Here is a 21,524-nt window from a genome sequence, read left to right on the forward strand (position 1 = left end):
ACTGGGATTAAAGGTATGTGCCACCATGCCTGGCAGCTGTTTGCTTTTTATAAAGAAAGTAAGAAATAGACATAGGGCTGAGAAATACAGAAAAATCCCATTTTCATTAAAGTACATAAAAGTTGCTTCCTTTTGTGTTTCCTGACTGAAGTGGCACAGTGGTAATCTCCAGTATAGACCATCTGTGGCTGTTAGAACAAAATATCCCAATGTCAACACTATAGTGAATCATCTGTGAAGCCGATCTCCAAAAGGGCTCCTAATGATTCCTATTTATCCCTATGTTCGGTCCTCTTCCCACAATGAATCAGGGTTGGTCTGTGAACATTAGACCAATAGAACTTGCCATAATGGTATATGACTGGCACCTCTACTACCTACTCTTGTCACCATGCCTTCCTTGCTGTAATGGACTGAAATTCTGAAAACACAAAACAAACTTACTTTCCTCAGTTGTTTTTGACAGGGATCTGGTCACAGTGGTGCAAAAAGCAACACGGTGACTTCTGAGGCTTGCTTATAAAATATAGTGAACTGTACCTGGTATGTGTACTTGAGCTTATACTCTCAGCCTCTCTTCCTCCCCCCGCCCCCCGACTTGCTCTGGCAGAAATGAACAGCCACATTAAGCTAGCCAAGCATCCCTGTAGAGAGGCCCATGTGACAAATTGAGACCTCTTGCCACACCAGCCACAGGACTGACTCCAGGCCATCTTGGAAGCATTTCCTTCAGGCCCAGAGATTCTTTAGATACTGTGTCTGCAACCTTTTTACAGACTGCCCCACCAACTGTATTTCTCAATTCCAGAGCCTCAGAAACTGTGAGGTGATAAATGTTTCAAGAAATGTGTTTATGTATATACATATATACATACATATATATAATTTCTCATGAATTTGTTTTCACTGTCATATTAAAAGGTTAATATATTCACAGCCTTCTTTTACATGAGCTTGCTCCTACTACACATTCAGAAAGTACATACTTAAGTCAGGTATGGTGGCTCATGCCTGTACTCCCAGGCTTAGGAGGTAAGGCAGGATTCAAATTTAAAGTCAGCCTATGCTACATAGCAAGACTCTTTCAAAAAAATGAAAAAAGAATATACCTTTATCAGAATATTTTATTTCAAGAATACCTTTTCTCAAAAAGTAGAAACAACAGTTATTTCCCTGAGTGTAAAGAGCTAATTGTACAATAAAAAGGCAGTTACAAAATTAAGCAATTAGAATTGGTACATAATTCTCCACATTTACTTGGATTCTATTACAAATGCAGTCTTTAAAATCTCATGTATTTTTAAAATACCAATATTTTAAAAATCAAAAGAGCTCACTGTGCACCTGTGGTGTTTAGGGCTCAGTCTGTTCTGTCTTTATCAAATTCCAGGGCGATCTTCAAAGCAGTGCTATTGAGGCCAACAGACTGCATGTTACATATGATAGAAACAATTACTCCTCTTGGGGGGACCTTGTTATTTATGGCCTCTGGGTCCAGCTCTTCAGGAAGGACCAGCAGGACACTACTGGCACCTACTGCACCTCCAGTGTGTGAGGCATAATGCCGTTGCTTCCGGCAAGAACCATATGTTTGCTTCTTTTCTACGACACCCCACGCCATTGCGTATTTACCCTCCTTATCCCAGGACATCTCTGTATTAGGAACTGGTGTCCACATCATCACCATTGTTTCTGGCTTCAGATATCCAGGTAAAAGGTTTTCATTTGCGTTCTTAAACAGCCCGACTTGGTAACCATATAGCATTGCATTCCCAAACTTCAGAAGGTCTCCCACTGTGGACAGAAATCCACCACCAGCCCATTTATAGGAGTTATCCACATAGGGTGTGTTGACAAGACGTTTCTTTTTATTGTAAACGTAAAATCTAAAATGAAATAAGAATAACCATTAAACATTTAATAGTCTACTCTTAACTTTACATATGATAAGTATATATATGTATATACATGAGACAGACTATTTCAAATGTAGTAATCATACATGTAACTACAAACTAACCATGAATTTTCAGTATGATTCAAATCCTAATAATAACAGAATAGGTAATCTATGAACTAAAGCATAGGAAGCATTTTTTTGTTGATAAGGCCTTCCTATATGAGCATATAAAACTTTTAATACCTATAAAAGTGTACTGATTGATATTATAAAATATATATTTGCCCCATGATTATGGAATAATACCTGCATTTGGCAGATATTCCTTGTACTTGGGCTTAGTGTTGAATCATGTGCCACAAGTAAATTTCATGTCTAAAAGTATGCACATTGGGATGTTTAGAAATAAGGTTATTTGAAAGACTAGATTTCTTGGGTATAAATACCATACTAATACCATGTATGATAATATGACACGGCACTTAGCATTATTCAGTAAAGCTCGGTTTGTTTCTCATTTCTTAGCACCTTTACTGCTATAATTCTTTTGGCTAACACATATTTATATAGTTCTTACTGTATGTCAGGTCATTGTAATAAGCATAGAGATATCTACTTGTTTGTTTTGACAGCAACCTTAGGCAGCAGGTATTATTATAAATGTCTGCTTCACAGATGATAAGGTCGCTTGGATTTAATTCTCAAGTACAGCTGGATTTAAACTCGGGCAGTCTGCCATTCCTCCTGTGCTACCTCTGCTTCAGAGTCTTACCTTGTCATCTGGGGGGCAGGGTTAAGATATCTTCCAGGCAAAGTCTAGAACATGTGTATAAAGCATGTTGCATATTTCTGACAGGTGCTTAATAAATAGATAATAGTTTCTACTTAGATGACATTTAACAGTTATTGATCCATCACATATTACATGCTAGGCACTGCTTTGATACTGGGATAGAGTTAAGGAAAGACAAAGTGGCTGATCTTATGAGGCTTGTATTCTATGTGAGGAGGCTGTACCATAGGTATTAGGTAAATGAAATCACAAAATAATTGAAAAAAAAAAAAGATGGAACTTCTCTCATGAAGACACTTTCCCTCATGAGTCATAATAAAGTGGTGCTTTCAGGCTTTGAGCCACTAATTTTTTTGCCTCGCCTCTAATGATCTGTCTGGAAGTTCATCTTAGCTCTACTATTTGTAAACACCTCAATCTCGGGGGGCTGGAGAGATGGCTCAGCGGTTAAGAGCACTGACTATTCTTGCAGAGGACCCAGATTTGATTCCCAGCACCCACATGGTGGCTACAAACCGTCCTTAACTCCAGTTCCAGGGGAATCCGAAGCCCTCTTCTGACCTCCACGGCATTGCATGACAGGGGTGCACTCATATACATGCAGGCAATACACTCATACACAAAATAAAAATAATAAATAAAATAAAAAATAAAAACACCTGAATCTCACTTCTAATATCTGAAACTCGGAAATTTCTCCTGTGATTGTAATTTCCCTCCAACTCTCAACCAAACCTTCTCTCTGCCCATACTGCATCTTCTACCTAGTTCCCTTGCCCCTCTCCTCTATCTTCAGCTCTTTTGTTCTTACTGATTTCACCTGCTTTTTCTATTCTAAGGTATCAGTTATTTCAACCATTTTGCTATGGTCTCAATAGAACCTTTAAGTGTCTCATTCTTTTGAGCAAATCAATCTACCAATCTTGACCAATCCCCTTTCCCTTTGTTTTCTATTGGCCAAGAAAGGTTGCAGAAATCCATATGATAAAGCTTATAGTATCACTTTATACTCTTGTTAAGGCACTTCAGTGATGGTTGATTGGTTAGCTGGTTTTTACAGTGCTGAGGATCCTAAGGTCTTGAACATAGTGGGCAGGTGCTTTACCACTGAGCTACATCCTCAGCCCGTGATGACATTATTAAATCTTCCTTCTTCTCTTGGTTATTCCCTGATAACGTTCTTTTTTTTAAACATATTTTATTATTTTATGTGTGTGCGTGTATTGACTGCATGTGGGTAAGTGCACTGTGTCATGCAATGCCCATGGAAGACAGAAGAGGCTGCTGGAGCTACTGGATTTCCTGGAACTGAATTTATGGACAGCTGTTAGCTGCCATGTGGGTGGTACTCAAACCAGGGTCCTCTGAAAGAACAGTCAGTGTTCTTAACTGCTGAGCCATCTCTCCAGTCCCCTGATACATTCTTTTCTTTCTTTTTTTTGGGGGGGGGTCTTTTTGAGACAGGGTCTCCCTGTAGCACCAGCTGGCCTAGAACTCACTATGCAGACCAGGCTGGCCTTGAACTCAGAGATCTGCCTGGCCTAGAACTCACTATGCAGACCAGGCTGGCCTTGAACTCAGAGATCTACCTGCCTCTGCCACCCAGCGATACATTCTATTTAAAAAATTTTTATTTATTATTTTTATTTTATGTGTATGAGTATATTGCCTGCATTTATGTGAGTGCACCTGTGCCATGCAATGCTGCAGACATCAGAAGAGGGCATGTTGGATTCCCCTGGAACTGGAGTTAAGGACAGTTCTTAGCCACTATATGGGGGATGGGAATCGAACCAGGTTCTCTGCAAGAGCAGTCAGTGCTCTTAGCCACTGCACCATCTGTCCAACCACTCCCCTCCATACATTCTTTGTAACAACTATTCCCAATCTTTTCCACTTTCAACACTCTACCCAACTTGGCTCCAGGACTATATAATTTGCTTTGCTGAGAAAATCAAGCTCATCTAAATTGGGCTAGAATTTATCTCAATAAATGATATTTACATCATTGTCTATTCTTCTCCCTAGTTACTTAAGATATAGTCCTGTTTTTAAAAATTAATTCTACTATGTACATCTTTTTGTGTTTTTCGTTTGTCTGTTTTGGGGCAGAGTCATACTTAATGTAGCCTTGGTTGGTCTCCAACTCTTAATCCTACCTCAGCCTGCCAAGTGCCAGGATTACAGGCATGTGTCATCATGCCTATTGTCCCACCTTAATCTTTGATTGCCTTGTTTTGCCCCTAAAACTTTGTTCTACCTGTTATACTTCTCATATTGTTTTCTCTCCTGGAAGTTCAGGGTCTAGTCAGAAGCCAGAGATTACATCTTCCCCTTCTTTCATCCATTTGAAACCCTCCAGTGATAACCACTGTAATGGTTATAAAATCCAAACTTCTTTCCATGTCTATAACACAATCAGAGGTCCTCAACAGAAGTACTGTCAAATGCCACTATTTCAGTATTCTTAATGGCAATTAGTGGATAGCATCCCAAAGTCCAGAATGTACTATGATGTATGGAAAGTTCCACCCATGATGCATTCTTCTATAGCTTACAAAACCTTCATCCATCACATCAGAGAGTCATTCAACAATGTGTTTACAGTTGTCTGAGCCTAGAGCCCTTGGAGATTTTTAATAAAATGAGGTCTGAGGCAGGGCCCAAAATTCTGCATTTCTAATGGTTATGGGATGACTAGTAAAAATGAATGTGGACACTGGGGGTGGGGACAAAAAAAAAGATGTGAGAAATCTGAGCACTAGTGCATGAGTACAGCTCGGGCCAGGCCAAGAAGCAAGGTAGTTCAGTTTGACCAGAGGAGAAGCTTGGGAAGGTAAGTGGCAAGAGGTAACGCTGGAGGAGCAGACATGGGAAAAGGGACAAATCACAATGGACTTTCTGTGCCATGCTAAAAACTCTGGCTCCCTCACCTTTCTTCACAAATGCTTAAGTTTCCTCCAAGTGGGGAAAAATTATCCTTCCTATAGTCTCCAACCACCAACCAGCCTATTTCTCCTTATTTCCTGCCGACGTACATGAAATTGCCCACGTCCACTCTTTCCATGCACTCCCTTCTCCATTCACTCTATAACCAACCCTTAAAATAAGGTGTCCCTTCCCAGTACTACTCAACAGCTATCTTGTGGTTTCCACAGATTCTCTAATTCATGTTTACAGTCCTCATCTGCTTTATCCCCTGCAGCACTGTTGACCAGCACGTCCTGGCACTCCTCTGAACCCATTCTGCTCTCTGAGCTCTCTCCTAACCCATATCCTAGGATCCCCTAAAGTCCACCAGCAGGCCCAGCTATGCTGGGTTTTCTCTTCCACAGAGACAACTACACATCTGCATTTATACCATAACCTCTATCCTGAACTGACAAATGAATTTTCTACTAACACCAATAATTCTCTAATTTTCTTTTGAAGAAAGGCAAAAATGTGCTTAACACAATCACGATGGGCCTTTTCCTTCCCAAATTTGTACCTTCCTTTATGAATTCATAACTTTGAAGGGATTATGAGAATATATAGTGTGAAAAATAACTCCAATATTGGGTGAAGTAGGACTATCAGTTAGGAAAGAGGTGGCCACAGGTATGTGTTTGAAGTAAAAACAAAAGTAAGTGTACATAGGATTTCTTTCTTTTCTTTCTGACAGGGTTTTGTTATGAACTCAGATTGACCTTGAACTCACTATATGGCACAGACTAGCCTCAAAATCACAGAAATCCTCTTGCCCCTTCTCCCAAGTACTACAATTACAGGTATGATGACTGTACTCAGCAACAAAGGATCAATATGTTCTTTTCAGAACCAATGACCCAATATGTCTCAACATTAACGTGTCTAACACTAAGTTCATAGATTCTATCTATTCAACCTCTGCTTTGTGTCTTATCCTTTCATTTCATTCCTGTGACTCTTCCAAATTACCTTTCTCCTCAACCCTGATTATACTTGTAGTGCCAGCTAGTCAAGTAAAATTATTAATACATTTAAAAGAAATGACAGAATTACATTTTCTTATTAAGGCATCTATTAAGCAAGAACTCTAAGCTTGTTAACCTAAATTACCAATATTTTGGGCTAATAACCAGCTCTGTGTCACTTCCTTTTACTAGCAAAGCATCTGAAAACAGAAAAGTACAGAGAATTACAGTCTTTAATTTAGAAATCTAAACTTTATATAGGCAGCTTCTAGACTTAATCTCTTGATTTCCTTTGGACACAAAACAAATTAACTTTTCTTGAAAATAATTTTGTTCAAGAGAATGGTAAACTTTGTACTATTTTTAATTCCTAGGATAATTTTTGCTTTTAAAAATAGAAGCCTAGGTGTGATGGTTCACACCTTTAAACCCAGTACCTGGGAAGCAGAAGCAAGTAGATATCTATTAGATTGAGGCCAGCCTGATCTACATAGCAAGTTACAGGCCAGCCAGGGCTACATAGAGAGACTGTCTCCAAAAACAAAAACAAAAACAAAAACCCCAAACAAAAAACAAACAAGAAAACAACCAAACACACACACAGACACACAGACAGACAGACACACACACACACACACACACACATCACCTAAAAAAAGGAATGTAGGCACAAGTTCTAAGAGCAAGTCACTGGGACATTGTTGGAAATGATTAACTGATGGAGTGATGCCACAGGACAAATAGTCTCTTCTTATTTAGAATTCTTCAGATTTTGCATAAGAACATTATATAACCACAGGAGTCCACACCTACAAACTTAGAAATTCAAAATACTTTTATTTTTAAAATACATCTTAAATGTTTTTCTAAACACTTATGTACCACTTCATTTTTTATTGATATTCAAGGCTTAGAAACTGAATTTTAAATGTATAGCATAAAAACCTGGGGTTGTAGCTCAGTAGCAAAGCTCTTGCCTAGCATGGAGAAAACCATTGGTTCCATACCTAGCACAGTAAAAAATAAAATTGTCAACACAGAAGGCATACTATAAAAAGCAACCCCACTTTAACATTTAGCATTTACATTTAAACAGAGCCACTTCCTGTCTGACACTGATATCTTTGCTAAAGGTCACATTGAGCTCCCTGCTTCAGGAACATTTTTAGGAATAAACACCATGGTTGAAGACATCAAGACTAAAATCAAGAGCTATAAGACTGCCCACCCATGCCTTTTCTGAGATGGGTGTCCCTGTAGTCCTGGAACTCCCTGTGTAGACCAAGCTGGTCTCAATCTCAGAGATCTACCCATCTCTGCCTCCCAAGTGCTGGGATTAAAAGCATGTACAACCATACTGGACACACGATTTCGCCTTTTGACAGCCCTTTCCCAAACAAGAACCAGGCCAGGAAATAGCAGAACTACCTGGATTTTCACCACTGCAAGAAGGCAATCACTGCAAAAGAGGTTGATGGCTCTGTGTTCCAATGTGTATAAGTCCCTCTGACCCATATCCTGGCTCTCAGCCTGGGACGACTGTCAGGCAGAAGGCATATATCCTGGGAGATCTGACCTGGCTCCATTCCACCTCTTCTCTGTCCTCTATCCTCTCTAGGTAGTAAAAGGGACTGGGGTACATGATAGTCCCTACCTTGGGACCCTGAATCATGGATGCAACTACTAATAAAAAGTCACTGGAAAAGTGAAAAACCAAAACCATTTAAACTGAACCTGTTAGTAGAGAGTCTGCCAGCTAAAGGCATGAAAAAGCTTGTTACTAGAAAATAAATAGTACGTAAGGCCTTATCTATGCGATCAAAATATACAAACCATACAGAAAATACTCATTTGTTTTGTTTTAATCCACCTATTTATAAGACCAGAGGGTTTTCTTTTGTTACTTGTGGTGCTCAGGATTGAACAAGTACTCTAACATTGAACTATACCCAACTCCCAAACTAGAGATTTTTGTTGCAAGTACTGTGCCAATAGGAAATATTAACAAGACCTAATAAACTAATGCATTGACTAAGGACTTCCCCATCAGCAAACTGAATATCAAAAACATTGGCTTTCCTCTCTTGTGGATGTTTGCTTAGAGACTTGTATCATTTACTTGCCTATACAGAGCATATTTGCTCTACAGAATCAACATTGTCATTACCTATACAGAACCCAAGTTCCTATTCTTCCATCTAGAAAAGACTCTGTTTTATTTAAGACAACAATGAATTCAACTTAATATGAATTCCACCACAGCAAAGTTTGGCCTTAGACTATTATTCTGACCAAAAGTTTTTAGAATTTTGAGGTTCGATCTTGGGGAAAATATTTTAAACAAAGAGTGGACCTCAGGTGTCACAACTTTGTTTCTGTGTGACAGGATCTCACTTATGAAGGCCAGATTGGTCTGAAACTTTCTCTGCAGTCCAGGCTGACCTTGAACTTTTGATCCTCTTGCTTCAGCCTCGCCTAGTCTGAGATTCCAGTTGTGAACCAACATGTTCTGCCTCCAATGGCACTATTTTAAGCATATGCATAGATACACAAACAAATGATAAAGGAGATAAATATTTACTCAGTAACTCCAGGGTATTATAACAAGTTTATGATCATGCCAACAAGTCAACAAAACTGGCAACATTTCATTTGCTACAAAATAGTATATAAAAACAAATGAATACAAACGTTTACTAAATTTTACTTAATGTTTTTCTGGGTACTTTTGAAAGACTGCTTTTGGTCCTTGAACAGCCCTAAAAAATCAGTGTTGTTAACCTTTAAAGAATATTACAAAGAATCAGAGTTGAGTTTTAGAGACCTAAATAGATACTGTATCAAATCAAATAAAAGCCAATCAGTTTCTTATGCAATATTTGTTTAGTGCCCTATTTTATGTTTGTTTTTTAGAGAAAGTCTCATGAAGCCCAGGCTGCCCTCAAGCTTGCTATGTAGTCAAAGCAGGCTGGGCTTACAGGCTTATGAGACTACTTCTGGTTTTATGTAGTGCTGAGGATCAAACCCAGGGCTTCATTTATGTTAGGCAAGCACTCTTATCAACTGACTACATCTCCAGCCCCTAGTGCCCTATTTTATATCTGCAGTTCATTTAACTAAAATGAATCAACTACCATTTTTGAATCATTGGGTCCTATTAAAAAACAAACAAACAAACAAACACTTACCTCTGTGCTGAAAGGAACCTTCCTTCCACTAGAATCACTAGAATGGAAATCCATCATAGTTTTTCAAAGAATGAGAGTTAAAATAAGACTAACTATCATATGCCTTGTTTGACTTATTGCAAGTTATTCATCAGGAAAACAGCAAATAGCTGCTCTAGAGTCTATACAATCATAGAGCCTTAATTCTCAGATTAGAAACAAGGCTTGGGACTGGGGAGATGGGCCAGTGGCTTAGAGAACTTGCTGTGTCTGAGTCTGAATCTCTACCACCCACAGAAGGGCTAGGCATGGCCACACATGCCTATGACTCTAGTGCTGTAGGGTAGAGGCAGATGGATCCCAGGATCTTGCTTGTCAGCCAGTCTAGCAAAAACCCAGCAAGATTCAGATTCAGTAACAGACCCTATCTCAAGGAAATAAGTTGGAGAAAAATAGAGGAAGACACTCTAGTCCTCTGGTTTCTGCATACTCATGGGTTTTCACATAGGCACATACATAGGCATATTATACACACACACACACACACACACACACACACACACGAACACCACAAAGGGATAAATAGATTTGGAAATGAAACAGGCTCAACCAGTACATAAAATGTCCTTCTCTCCCTTAATATACAGATCTAGATATTTTCAAATGTCTAGATCGAAATCTGATCTAGTTGAAATATATCTAGTTGGATATATTTCACTGAATATCTTTCAATTTTTAAAAACTAAACCCACAGTAAGGTCCACATTCCTCAAATAAGTTCATGAATCTCTGTTGTCTTCTCTTTTAGATTCAACTGACAAAATCTGGCATTTGCATTTGTCCCTTTTTCTTATGTGTTCCAGTAATTTTACAGTGCTAGACATAAAAATAATGACCAGTGATACTATTCTAAACACAGAGAATCTGAGGTGATCAAGAACCACACAAGCCTCTTAAAAATTGAAAGCATTGCTTGCTGCTAACCTAATTTGTGTGGGTCTTTCAGGCCACAGACTGATTTGTAATGCATATTTAATCCTTTAAAATAAGCTGGCAATTAAAAATGATAATTTAGCCCCAAACAACATAAGAATGAGCAAAACCAATATGGAGGTAGGATTATAGGGCCTAAAAACTCCCGAAGGATCACCATTTCATCTGTTGCTTTATAAAGTAGCAGTAAGATCACTGGAAGCATGCACTAATGGAAATATGCAAGGAAAATTAACAATTGGTTTCTAACAAATCAAATAATAACAAAACAGAAAACACTACAACTCTAAAACTCTTATTAGTCATTAGCCTCAAAATCCTCTGTTAAAGCCCCTTTTACAAGTTACTAGCAAAAATTATAAAAATTTTAGTTGGATATATTTCACTGAATATCTTTCAATTTTTAAAAACCAAACCCACAGTAAGGACCATATTCCTCATTCTGACCCAATGAACACACAAGCATGAACATCTTAATGTTCACTATTAACATATACAAAATCAAATATAAAGCTCTGATTAAAATGTGCACTGGGCATAGTGTTACAGGCTTGTAATCTCAGTGCTCAGGAGGCTGAGGCAGAAGTTTATCTGGCCTACATAATAAAAGCTGTCTCAAAGATTCAAAACTAAAAATATATACATATAGGGAGCTGGAGAGATGGTTTAGTGGTTAAGAGTGTATGCTGCTCTTGCAGAGGACCTGGGTTAGGTTCCCAGCACCTGTATTAGGCAATTCACAAACATCTATAACTCCAGTTCCAGGGGATATAGCCTCCCTGAGCAGCTGCACACACATGGTGCACATAAATTCATGCAGGCACACACAGATACACATAAATAATCTTAAATACACATACACACACACACACACACACACACACGCACTTAGATTAGCAACCTAATACTTATCCCAACAAATAGTTTTAATATTTCATGTGCTTAGTATTTGAAAAGCAATAAATTAAATAATGGCAGTGACAGATTATGACCCAAAAACCAAAGTAATAAGCCACAGATGCATAGTGGTATGATTAATATGTTGAAAAATAAGAGAGGAGGGTAGTATTTTCTTGTAACAGAATTCCAACAGAAAATGTAAAGTGAAAGATGGAATTAGGAAACCAATACTGGCAAACCATTTTGGTAATAACTGACTTAGTTACAAACCATCAATGAATGATAAAACAAGTACAAAATTTGATAAGAAATGGGACTTTTACATGGTATCTCCCTAAAATATATTTGCTAATAACAAAAAGAAAAATAGCAACCTTACAAAGTGGAGAAACCCTGGCACTTTTCAACAGAGTCATTAAGATCCTATTACCAAACTGGGACAGATCGACAATCATGCAACTTCTGAAAAAAAAAAGACAACTAAATGTATTGTGGGATACTGATCAGTTCCCAGGCCAGACACGTGTGTGTGTGTGTGTGTGTGTGTGTGTGTGTGTGTGTGTTTTACAAAGGACATTACTGGAACAACTAGTAAAATTGGATTAAAGTCTATACATTTGATTATACTATCATGTGAGTGCAAATTTCTTGAATGCCTTCATTTTTAGAAGATACAGGTGCACATTTAAACATTTATAAGTAATGGGTACCATGTTTGCAACTTATTTCCAAATGGTCCAGAAAACACCAACATACAGATAGATGATATAAATATGTCATAACGGTAATATTTGGGGACTCTGGGTGACAGGTATATGTGACTCTCTTATACTATTTTGCAACTTTTTGGTAAATACAAAATTACTTAAAAAATAAATATTAAGATAATGAAAACTAAGGGTAAACAAAACATTAAAAATAAGAAAAGAGATAATGACCAAATTATGGAGGCACATAATAGGTAGAATTTTGGCTTAATTATTAAAGTGCTTGAATCATCATTTTTCCCTTTTTCTGTGACAGAGTTTCCTTCTGGCTTGGAGCTCACTATGTAGCCTACATTGGTCTTGGACTCACAGCAATCCCTCTACCTCAGCTTCCTGGGTGCTGGGATTCCAAGTGTGGGCCACTATGCTTAGCCTATTATTGCTTTTGTCTAAGCATCTTGGGGTACCAGAAACATTTATTTTCTTCACTTCATTCACTGAAAAACAGACACATAGAAAAGCTCCTGAAATGTGGAAGTTGATCATGGAATGGAGAAAAGGAAAATTCTGTTTCTAAACTGACAGCAGACCGTTAAGATGTGACACAGCTAGACACAGCAGAAGATGTTTGTTTACCTTGCTCTGTTGTAAATCACTGGTTCATTTTCTTCCTGTACAGTTGTCAGCATATCCAAGTCATGGAATATTTTCTGCATATAGTCCAAATATTTATATCCTGAAGCTCTTTCTACTATGGCTGCCAGCAGGGTATAGCCAAAGGTTGAATACAAAAACTGACTACCTTGAGATATCATTGCAAGGGAGAGAAAATGCTTGATTATTATTCAAATATATGTAAAATACATTCCAAATGAAAACAGTCCTACCTGTAAAACTATAATATTTTACTTCAACATCTAGAATAAGGTCACAGGTGATCTATCAATACGCTGAGTTAACTGTGCTATGGTCATACTTATTCTTATTCTAGCTCCCTAATACAGGGCCGTCTCCCTGACACATGAACAACATGATGATCAGCAGTGGGACTGAAAAATTCACATGAAATTCACATAATTTTTGTATGAAAATGAAATAAGCCAATGAATTCTATCTAAAAACAAAACAAAACAAAATTCTACAAACCAGCAACCAAATAGGAAGGTGGAGAAATGCAAATGTGGTGTCTTGATCAGCTGTTTTTTTGTTTTTTTTCTTTTTGCAGTGCTCAGGACTAAACCCAGAGCCTTGTGCATACTAGGCCAGCGCTCTACCACTGAACCACATCCCTAGCCCTTGATCAATTGTCTTGTTCTCAATACATCTACTATCCACTGTTTAAAGCATAAATATGCACACAATTTCATATTTAAATAAATGTAGATATAAAATTTTTCAAATACATGTTTAAATACAAATAAATATACATATGTGATTTCAAATACATAATTATATCACTTCAGATTCTAGAAACTTAAGATTTTATTATCCAATCTAAGAATAGGTAGAAACCTTATTTTTAATTTTTTTTTTGCGGGGGAGGCTTTTTGAGAAAGGGTTTCCCTATAGCCCCAGCTGACCTGGAACTCACTACGTACACCAGGCTGACCTCAAATTTACAAAGATCTGCCTCCTGAGTGCTGAGATTAAAGGCATGTGCCACCACACCAGGCCTAAAATTTTTACTTATTTAATTAATTATTTATTATTTACTTATTTATTTATTTACTTATTTATTTGTATGAGTGTTCTCCCTGCATGCATGTAAGTGCACCTGTGTTGTACAGTGCCCACAGAGGTCAGAAGAAGGTGCTGGATCCCCTGCAACTAGAGTTAAGGATGGGTGTTAGCTGCCAATGTGGGTGCTGGGAACTGAACCTGGGTCCTCTGCTAGACCAGCCAGTGCTCTTAACTGCTGAGCCAAATCTCCAGCCCCAGAAAACTTATTTTTTAAAAAAATATTTTATTTTATATATATGAGTATATTGCCTGCATGTATGTAAGTGCACCCATATGAGTATATTGCCTGAATGTATGTAAGTGCACCCATGTCATGCAATGCCCATGGAGGTCAGAAGAGGGCATTAAATTCCCCTGGAACTGGAGTTACCAACAGTTGTTATTTGCCATGTTGGTGCTGGGAATTGAACCCAGGTCCTCTGCAAGAGCGGCCAGTTGCTCTTAACTGCTGATCCAACTCTCCAGCCCCCAGAAAGCTTATTTTTAAACACAAAATCCATAATTATATTTTCATTCTCCTTATGTCCATATGTCCTTACATCTATATAATATTGATTCATAGTTAAATGTGTCTGGCCTAGGGACACACAAATCTTTTAAAGATTTGTTTTATTTTTAATGTTGTATATGTGGGTATGCACACATGAGTGTAGGTGCCTGTGGAGGTCAGAAGAGGGCACTGAATCACCTGAAACTGGAATTACAGGTGGCTGTGAACCACCTGACCTGGGTTGTAGGAACACAGCTTGGGTCCTCTGCAAGAGCTCTACTAGCTCTTAACTACTACTAGTACTACTAGCTCTACAGCCTCTAAAACAGCTTTTAAAATCAAAGCATCAGTGCATAAATCTATGATAAATTTAAAGATATTAAGGAGTTTTAATAGGCATCATACAAACACACAAAAATAAAGCCTATGGTGATGCACACTTGTAATGCCAGCACTTGAGAGCCTGAGGTAGGAAAAGCAAGTGTTTGAGGTCAGTCTGGACTATACCATGAGTCGCTGTCTCAAAAGACAAACCAATTATTTTTATAGATTAGCTTTTGGGGGGAAGTAAATGTAGGTTGGTGAACATTAGCTCCTTAAGGGAATAAAGGCATAAAGTAAACTGAGCATATTGAATCCTAACTAAGTGCAAACACACCAGCAACATCCTAGATGCCCATCCTAGATCAGGTTTTATTTGGAGAACTATTATTCCATCAACCTCCACAATTTCCCACTAATATCTTGGTACTGAAAATCTTCTAAACAACTGGGTAGCCTTACATGAAATCGAAACACCTAACTGTCTGGCTTCTAGTTCTTTTTTTTTTTTTTTTTTAAGCAACTATAGACAAAAATGCAGCTACTGGGTTTGGGAAATAGTTCCATGAGTAAAGTGCATGGATCTGAGATTGAACCTCACAACCCACATAAAAAGGCCAAGCATGGTGGCATGCATTTGTAGTACCAACGCTGGGGGTGCAGAGATAGGCAGATTCCCTGGAACTAGCCAGCCAGCCTAGCCTAATTGGTAAGCTCCAGGTCAATGGGAGACCCTGCCTCAAAAAAACAAGGTGGGGCTATCAGGATGGCTCAGTGAGACAAGGCACTTGCTACCAGGCCTGTTAACCTGAGATTTATTCCTGGGACCCACATGGTAGAGGAGAGAAGCAACTCCTGGAAGCTGCCCTCTGACCTTCACATACATGCTATGGCATGATGCACATACACACATATACAATAAATGAAAGGAAAAAAAAAACAAGGTGGACTGCTCCTGTGAAATGATTCCCAGGTTGTCCTCTGGCCTCTATGTACATGTGCATAGGTATGTATGAACACACATATATATATATATATATATATGTATTTATACCCACATACACATACATACATATAATCATCAACCTCACTGAAAATAGTTGGAATGATACCACATGATATTTAATTTCCTGAAAAAAATACTTCAATAATAACAACTTTGTTAAGAGAGGGAGTTAACACTCACCAGGTTTAAAGAATAAAGGATCATTTTTAAATAATCTTAGGGATTCTATTGAATTTTCAAACTTTTCTTTCAAATATAATTCGCCTTGTTCAAAATCATTTTTTTTCTTGCTCGGTTTTGAATTTCGGCATTTGGTTTCGCTGTCTGGCTCCATTTTAGCTTTAGAGGGGTCAGTCTTTTCATTACTTTTGCCTCCCTTTTCTCTTGGTTCTTTTTCTTGGTCAGATGGCACAGTCCCTTTCATCATCTTCAGGGCCTTAAAAGCCTTCTCTTCTTTCACTTTTTTCACGTCCTTTTCATAATGACGAATTCCACTTAAATGGGAGATCAGTAATCTTGTTGTGACAGAAACCTAATTGCAAAAAACAGGAAAATTCAATTACAGCATTAAACTGTACAATAATAAGTGGACGGTCTTGGAATGAATGCCCAGTCATTTTCTACATTTTGAACTACTGCAAGGAAAATATCATGTACAGATTCTTACCCTAAATTTCAGAAAAACACCTAACAGATTATCAACTAGATTAAGAAAATATATATCAAACACTAAATGAAACCAAAGAATTCAATGAAATATTTAAAACATAAATTCCAGCATAAACCATGCAACATACCATTGGACAAATGAACTGTGAGTTTCACTACCTTTTCACCTTCATATTCTTTTTCTGGGAACTCAGGAACATAATGTTGAACGGGGAGATCCAGATTCAGTTTTCCTGCTTCCCAAAGTTTGGCCAGAGCAACCATGGTGAGGCTTTTGCTGATGCTGGCGATTCTCATGACTGTTTCTGGTTTGCATGGCACCCGGTTCTCAATGTCTGCATAGCCTAAGCCTTTGAGGGAAATGAAGGAGAGTCTTCATGGCAAACCAAGCTTCTGAGAACTAAACTAATAGCATTGTAAAACACACCGTGTATTGACCTAAGGAAATGATATCCCACTTCTATTAGACACTTAATGTAAGAAATGTAAGTACAAGAATCAGCAACACTGTTGATGGTAAGCCTAATGATTTTGCTTTATAGCTAAACTCAAATTTTTCTTGGTTCCCAACAATTTTCCATCTGATATTTTCAGATTTTAGTTTTTCTTAGTTTATTACAACAATTTGATTATTTCAGTTTTTGCAGTTTACAATTTTTATGCATATGAGTGTTTTGCATGCATGTATGTAAGTGCACCCAAACATGCAATGCCCGTGGAGGTCAAAAACGGGTGTTGAAAACCTCTTGGAACTGGTTATGGACAGTCGTTAGCTGCCATGTGTGTGCTGGGAACCAAATCTGGGTCCTCTACAAGAGTAGCCAGGGATCTTAACCACTGAGCCATCTCCCCAGCTATCTTCCTTTTTATTTACTTGTATTCGTACAACTGTTTTGTTTGACTGTCTGTATACTGTGTGTGTGTGTACCCACAGAGGCCAGAAGAAGGCAATGGAGTTGCCCTGTGGGTGTTAGGAATTGAACTGGGGTCCTCTAGAAGAACAGCAAGTACTCTTAACATCTGAGTCACCTCTTCAACCTCCTAATCCCCTGCCCCCACCTCTTTTGTTTTTGTTTGTTTGTTTTGAGACAGGGTCTTATTATGTAGCCCAGGTTGACCTTGAACTCAGGATACTCCTGCCTCAGCCTTCCAAGTGCTGGGATTGCAGGTATGCATCATCAGTCATGTGATGATTTACTCCACATTTTAAATTAATTACATTCTTAAAGTAAGCATCACCATTCTCCATAGTGTATCTTGATTTTTTTAATGTTTCCAGTGGATTCTTAAAATAGCCAGCAAATAAAATGAATATGAAAACACATCCTGTAAATCAAATTACCCTACTAGCTCAATTCAGGAGCAAATCAGAGGAAAAATTTGAATACAATGCTAATTTATTAAAACTCTTTCTAGAAAAAAATTGTTTGGTTTTCTTCTTCTGTACAAGGTGAAAGTGTGTACTTTAGATATGAGATATATAAAGAACGAAGTCTGAAAATAGCAAAAAAATATGAGTTTTTAAAACTGTATTATGCTAAAAATATTTATAAGTTTTCACTAGTAGAGCTGACATTCTTTTTATTCTCTCTCTCTCTCTGTGTATGTGTGTGTTCTCTCTTTGTGTGTGTATGTGTGTTCTTTCTCTCTCTCTCTCTCTCTCTCTGTGTGTGTGTGTGTGTGTGTGTGTGTGTGTGTGTGTGTGCGCGCGCACTACTATGGAGGTTAGAGAGCAATTTACAGGAGATGGTTCTCTCCTTCCAGCATATAAATTCCTAGAACTGAACTCAGGGCATCAGGCTTGGTGACAAGTACCTTTACCAACCAAGCCATTTCACTGGTTTGGGGGTGTTTTTGTTGTTGTTATATTAGTTTGGGTTTTTTTGTTTTTGTTTTTGTTTTGTTTGGTCTTTTTGAGACAGTCTCCCTGTAGCCCCAGCTGGCTTGGAACTTGCTATGTAGACCAGGCTGGCCTAGATATCACAGAGATCCGCCTCCCCCTGCCTCCAGAGTGCTCAGATTAAAGGTATGTGACACCACATCTGGCTCTGTTATGTTTTTTGAGTCAGGATCTTCCTATATCTATCCCAGGTTGGCCTCAAACTCATGGTAACCCTTTTGCCTCAGTTCCTGAGTACTAGGATGGTAGGCATATGCTATCATGCCTGGCTTGTTAAATTTTTTATTACAAGCTTTTCCATGTTAGGCATATTCATTAGGCTACACTCATATCCAAAGAATAAGATTTCAAAACCCCACTGCTGTCATCAACTTCTTCTCAAACTACTACTTTCTTAAAATATCTGAAATGTCATTTAAAAAGTAGGATTACTAAAAGCCTGGGTGGTGAACTGCCACAATTTCTGTGCAATGGAGATGTTATATTATGAAACAGTGCTTTGGTAAAAGTGTCAAAAAATGATTAGAAATGCCTCTCCTAAAGCTTCTAGCTTTCTTAAAAATATTTTATTTTCATTTCATTTATGTGTATGTGTGTGTCTGTATGAGTGTATGCCACATGTGTGCAGAGACCCTGGAGTTGGAGTCACCATACACATGGGTACTTGGAACTTAACTCTAGTCCCTGTGCACTAGCAGCACGCACTCTTAAGCCATGGAGCCATCTCCCCAGTTCTTTTTTGGTCAGGGTCTCATGTAGCCAAGGCTGACTTGGAACATACTTACATGACTTTGAACTGATTCTCCTGCCTCCATCTCCTGAGTAATGGAATCACAGGTCCTCACCACCATGTTTGGTTATGTGGTGCTGGGGAATCTTACCTAGGGCTTTGTGCATGCTAGTCAAGCACTCTACCAAATAAGCGACAACCCAAGCTGCCTTCTCTAGCTTTTCATTAGAATAAAGTTAACACTGTCAGTAAAAAGAAAAGATTGTAAAATTATTAAGGACAGGGACAGTGTGTCCTTTTAGAGACTGGGAATCAATAAACTGAATTTTAAAAATGCAGAAAATTTGATGTTTTATTTATTCATAAGTGCTATGTAAAATATGCAATAGTGGATATTTAATGAATTGTTAATGGACTGTTCTACAAGTAATTTTCAGACCAGCAAGTTCCGTTTTAAGAGTAAACTGTGAGAAGAACCAATCCATTTTGAACAATCCTATTATTTGAGTCACATTTTCATTATTTGGTTTTGGATTTGAACCCAGGACCTCACACATTAAGCAAGCGCTTCCCACTGAGCTGCATGCCTAGCCCGATTAGTTGCATTTTAAACTTTGCTGTGATAAAAAAAATCACCTGATTAGTCTATGGATACTTTGTCTTCTATATATCACTTTATATAATCTGAGTAGGAAAGCAGTTCTTGGGGTTCAAACATGAATATTTTATTTCACCAAGTAGTATAAAATGAACCCACCTTCTGACCAGACTTCTTTTCCATCTACAGAAACTCCAACCACTATACCTGGCGCGCCAACCTCGTCCTAAGAGCAGAGGAGAAAAAAGATCAAGTAGTTCAAAGAAATTTGAAATACTCTTGTACACATGGAGGCGCCCCGCCCTTCAGACCACGCCCATTCCTGGAGTGACCCGCCCATCCCCGGGGGCCCCGCCCACCCGTCACCGGCTTTGCTCGGTAGGCAGCAGCCGGAGGAGGGGTATGCCAGGCCCGCTCTCCGGCCGGGAAGGGGCGGTCCCCTCCGCGGTCCGTGACCTCAGCCCCGACTTGAGCAACCCCGAGAGCGTCAGCCTGCGGCCGGACGGTCGGGAAACGGGAAGTCTTTCTCGGAAGCCGCCACCCACCGGGAGACCAGTAGGGTCTGGGGTGACCGGGTGGGCGCAGACCCCCGGCGCCGCACCTTGATCCTGTGCAGCAGGTCGCGGCTGCTCTCTATGGCTCTGGTGAAGCACCTGGAGCTGGGCGGTGGCGGGCTGTGCGGGCTCCCAGGCCCAAGGGCCTGCTCCACCCGCGGCTCGGCCAGGGAGGACGCCTCGGGGTCCGCGGGCGTCTGAGCTGGGGCTGCGCCCCGCAGTCCACCCGCCAGCTTCGCCCCGAGCGCCAGCCCCAGCCCAAGCCCCAGGCCCGCGGTCCAGCCGGGGCCGAGCGGGGGGAGGCCGGCTTGCCCGTGTGTCCCGCGGCGTCCCCTGTCCCGGGCCCGGCCCCAGGCGGTCGCGGCCCCAGCCCGAGCTGTCACCGCTGACAGCAGCCGGTACATAGTGTCTCTGAGCGCGCAGCCTCTGCTCCAGCAGGCTCTGCCGGCGGCCAGCGGCAGGAGGGGCGGGGCCTCGCAGACCTGCGCAGTGGACAGCAGACTGCCGAGCGCCGAGTGCCTCGAGCGCCTCAGCCTCCTTCTCTGCGTAGTCCCAATATGAGTACTTGTTCATCTTCCTTTCTTCTTTCCTTTCTCCTTCCCCTTCCTCCCTCTCATCTTTTTCCGTTCTGTACTTCCTTTTTCTTTCTTGTTTTCTTTCCCTCTTTTCCGTCTCTCCTTTTTCTTTCCCCTCCTCTCTTATTTCTATTTCCCTTTCCTTCTTCCGTCCTTTCCCTTCTTTCTTTCCCCCTCCTCCTTCTCCTCCCCCTCTCCCTCCCCCTCCTCTTCTTCTCTTTCCCCCTTCTCTCCCCCTACACAGGTGACAGTTCTCAGCCGATTGCAGTGTGAGTCACCCGAGGTCAGGTACGCAGCACTTCTCAGATGCTGCTCACAGGTCTCCATCAGAAGCTGGCTCACCTGGGAAAAGCCACATCAGCACCCAGCCCACCCCTGTTCCACCACCCACCGCAGGCCCACCTGCATCTCACTTAGGAGGTAGATGTGCTGGTGGTCAGGGCTGAAGAATAAATCTCAGTATGGGGCTTGTCTCCACCACAGAGACTGTCTCATACAGCTGCACATCCTGAGAGTGAAAGCCTCTACAAATGTGCACACCTTAAC

The 21,524-nt window shown here is 39.8% G+C and overlaps 1 protein-coding gene across 1 annotated transcript; it reads right to left on the minus strand.

The window, feature by feature from the left end:
• Positions 1 to 1,106: 1,106 nt before the first annotated feature.
• Positions 1,107 to 21,032, minus strand: Lactb (lactamase beta). Its single transcript, XM_008853014.3, has 6 exons — positions 20,451 to 21,032; positions 20,009 to 20,075; positions 16,781 to 16,971; positions 16,133 to 16,484; positions 13,032 to 13,197; positions 1,107 to 1,886 (listed from the first exon to the last, which is right to left on the minus strand). Exons 1-6 carry the CDS (start codon positions 20,805 to 20,807, stop codon positions 1,361 to 1,363), a joined length of 1,659 nt encoding a protein of 552 aa, XP_008851236.1. The 5' UTR covers positions 20,808 to 21,032; the 3' UTR covers positions 1,107 to 1,360.
• Positions 21,033 to 21,524: the final 492 nt, after the last annotated feature.

Source organism: Nannospalax galili, unplaced genomic scaffold (genome assembly GCF_000622305.1).
Source record: "Nannospalax galili isolate Female #2095 unplaced genomic scaffold, S.galili_v1.0 scaffold407, whole genome shotgun sequence".
NCBI lineage: Eukaryota > Metazoa > Chordata > Mammalia > Rodentia > Spalacidae > Nannospalax > Nannospalax galili.

Coding starts and splice junctions, on each gene's coding strand:
- Lactb (XM_008853014.3), bottom strand. CDS start 20,807: ATGTACCGGCTGCTGTCAGCGGTGACAGCTCGGGCTGGGGCCGCGACC. Junction 20,076..20,450: donor ACCTGCTGCACAGGATCAAG/GTGCGGCGCCGG, acceptor CTCTGCTCTTAG/GACGAGGTTGGCGCGCCAGG. Junction 16,972..20,008: donor AAAAGAAGTCTGGTCAGAAG/GTGGGTTCATTT, acceptor TTTCCCTCAAAG/GCTTAGGCTATGCAGACATT.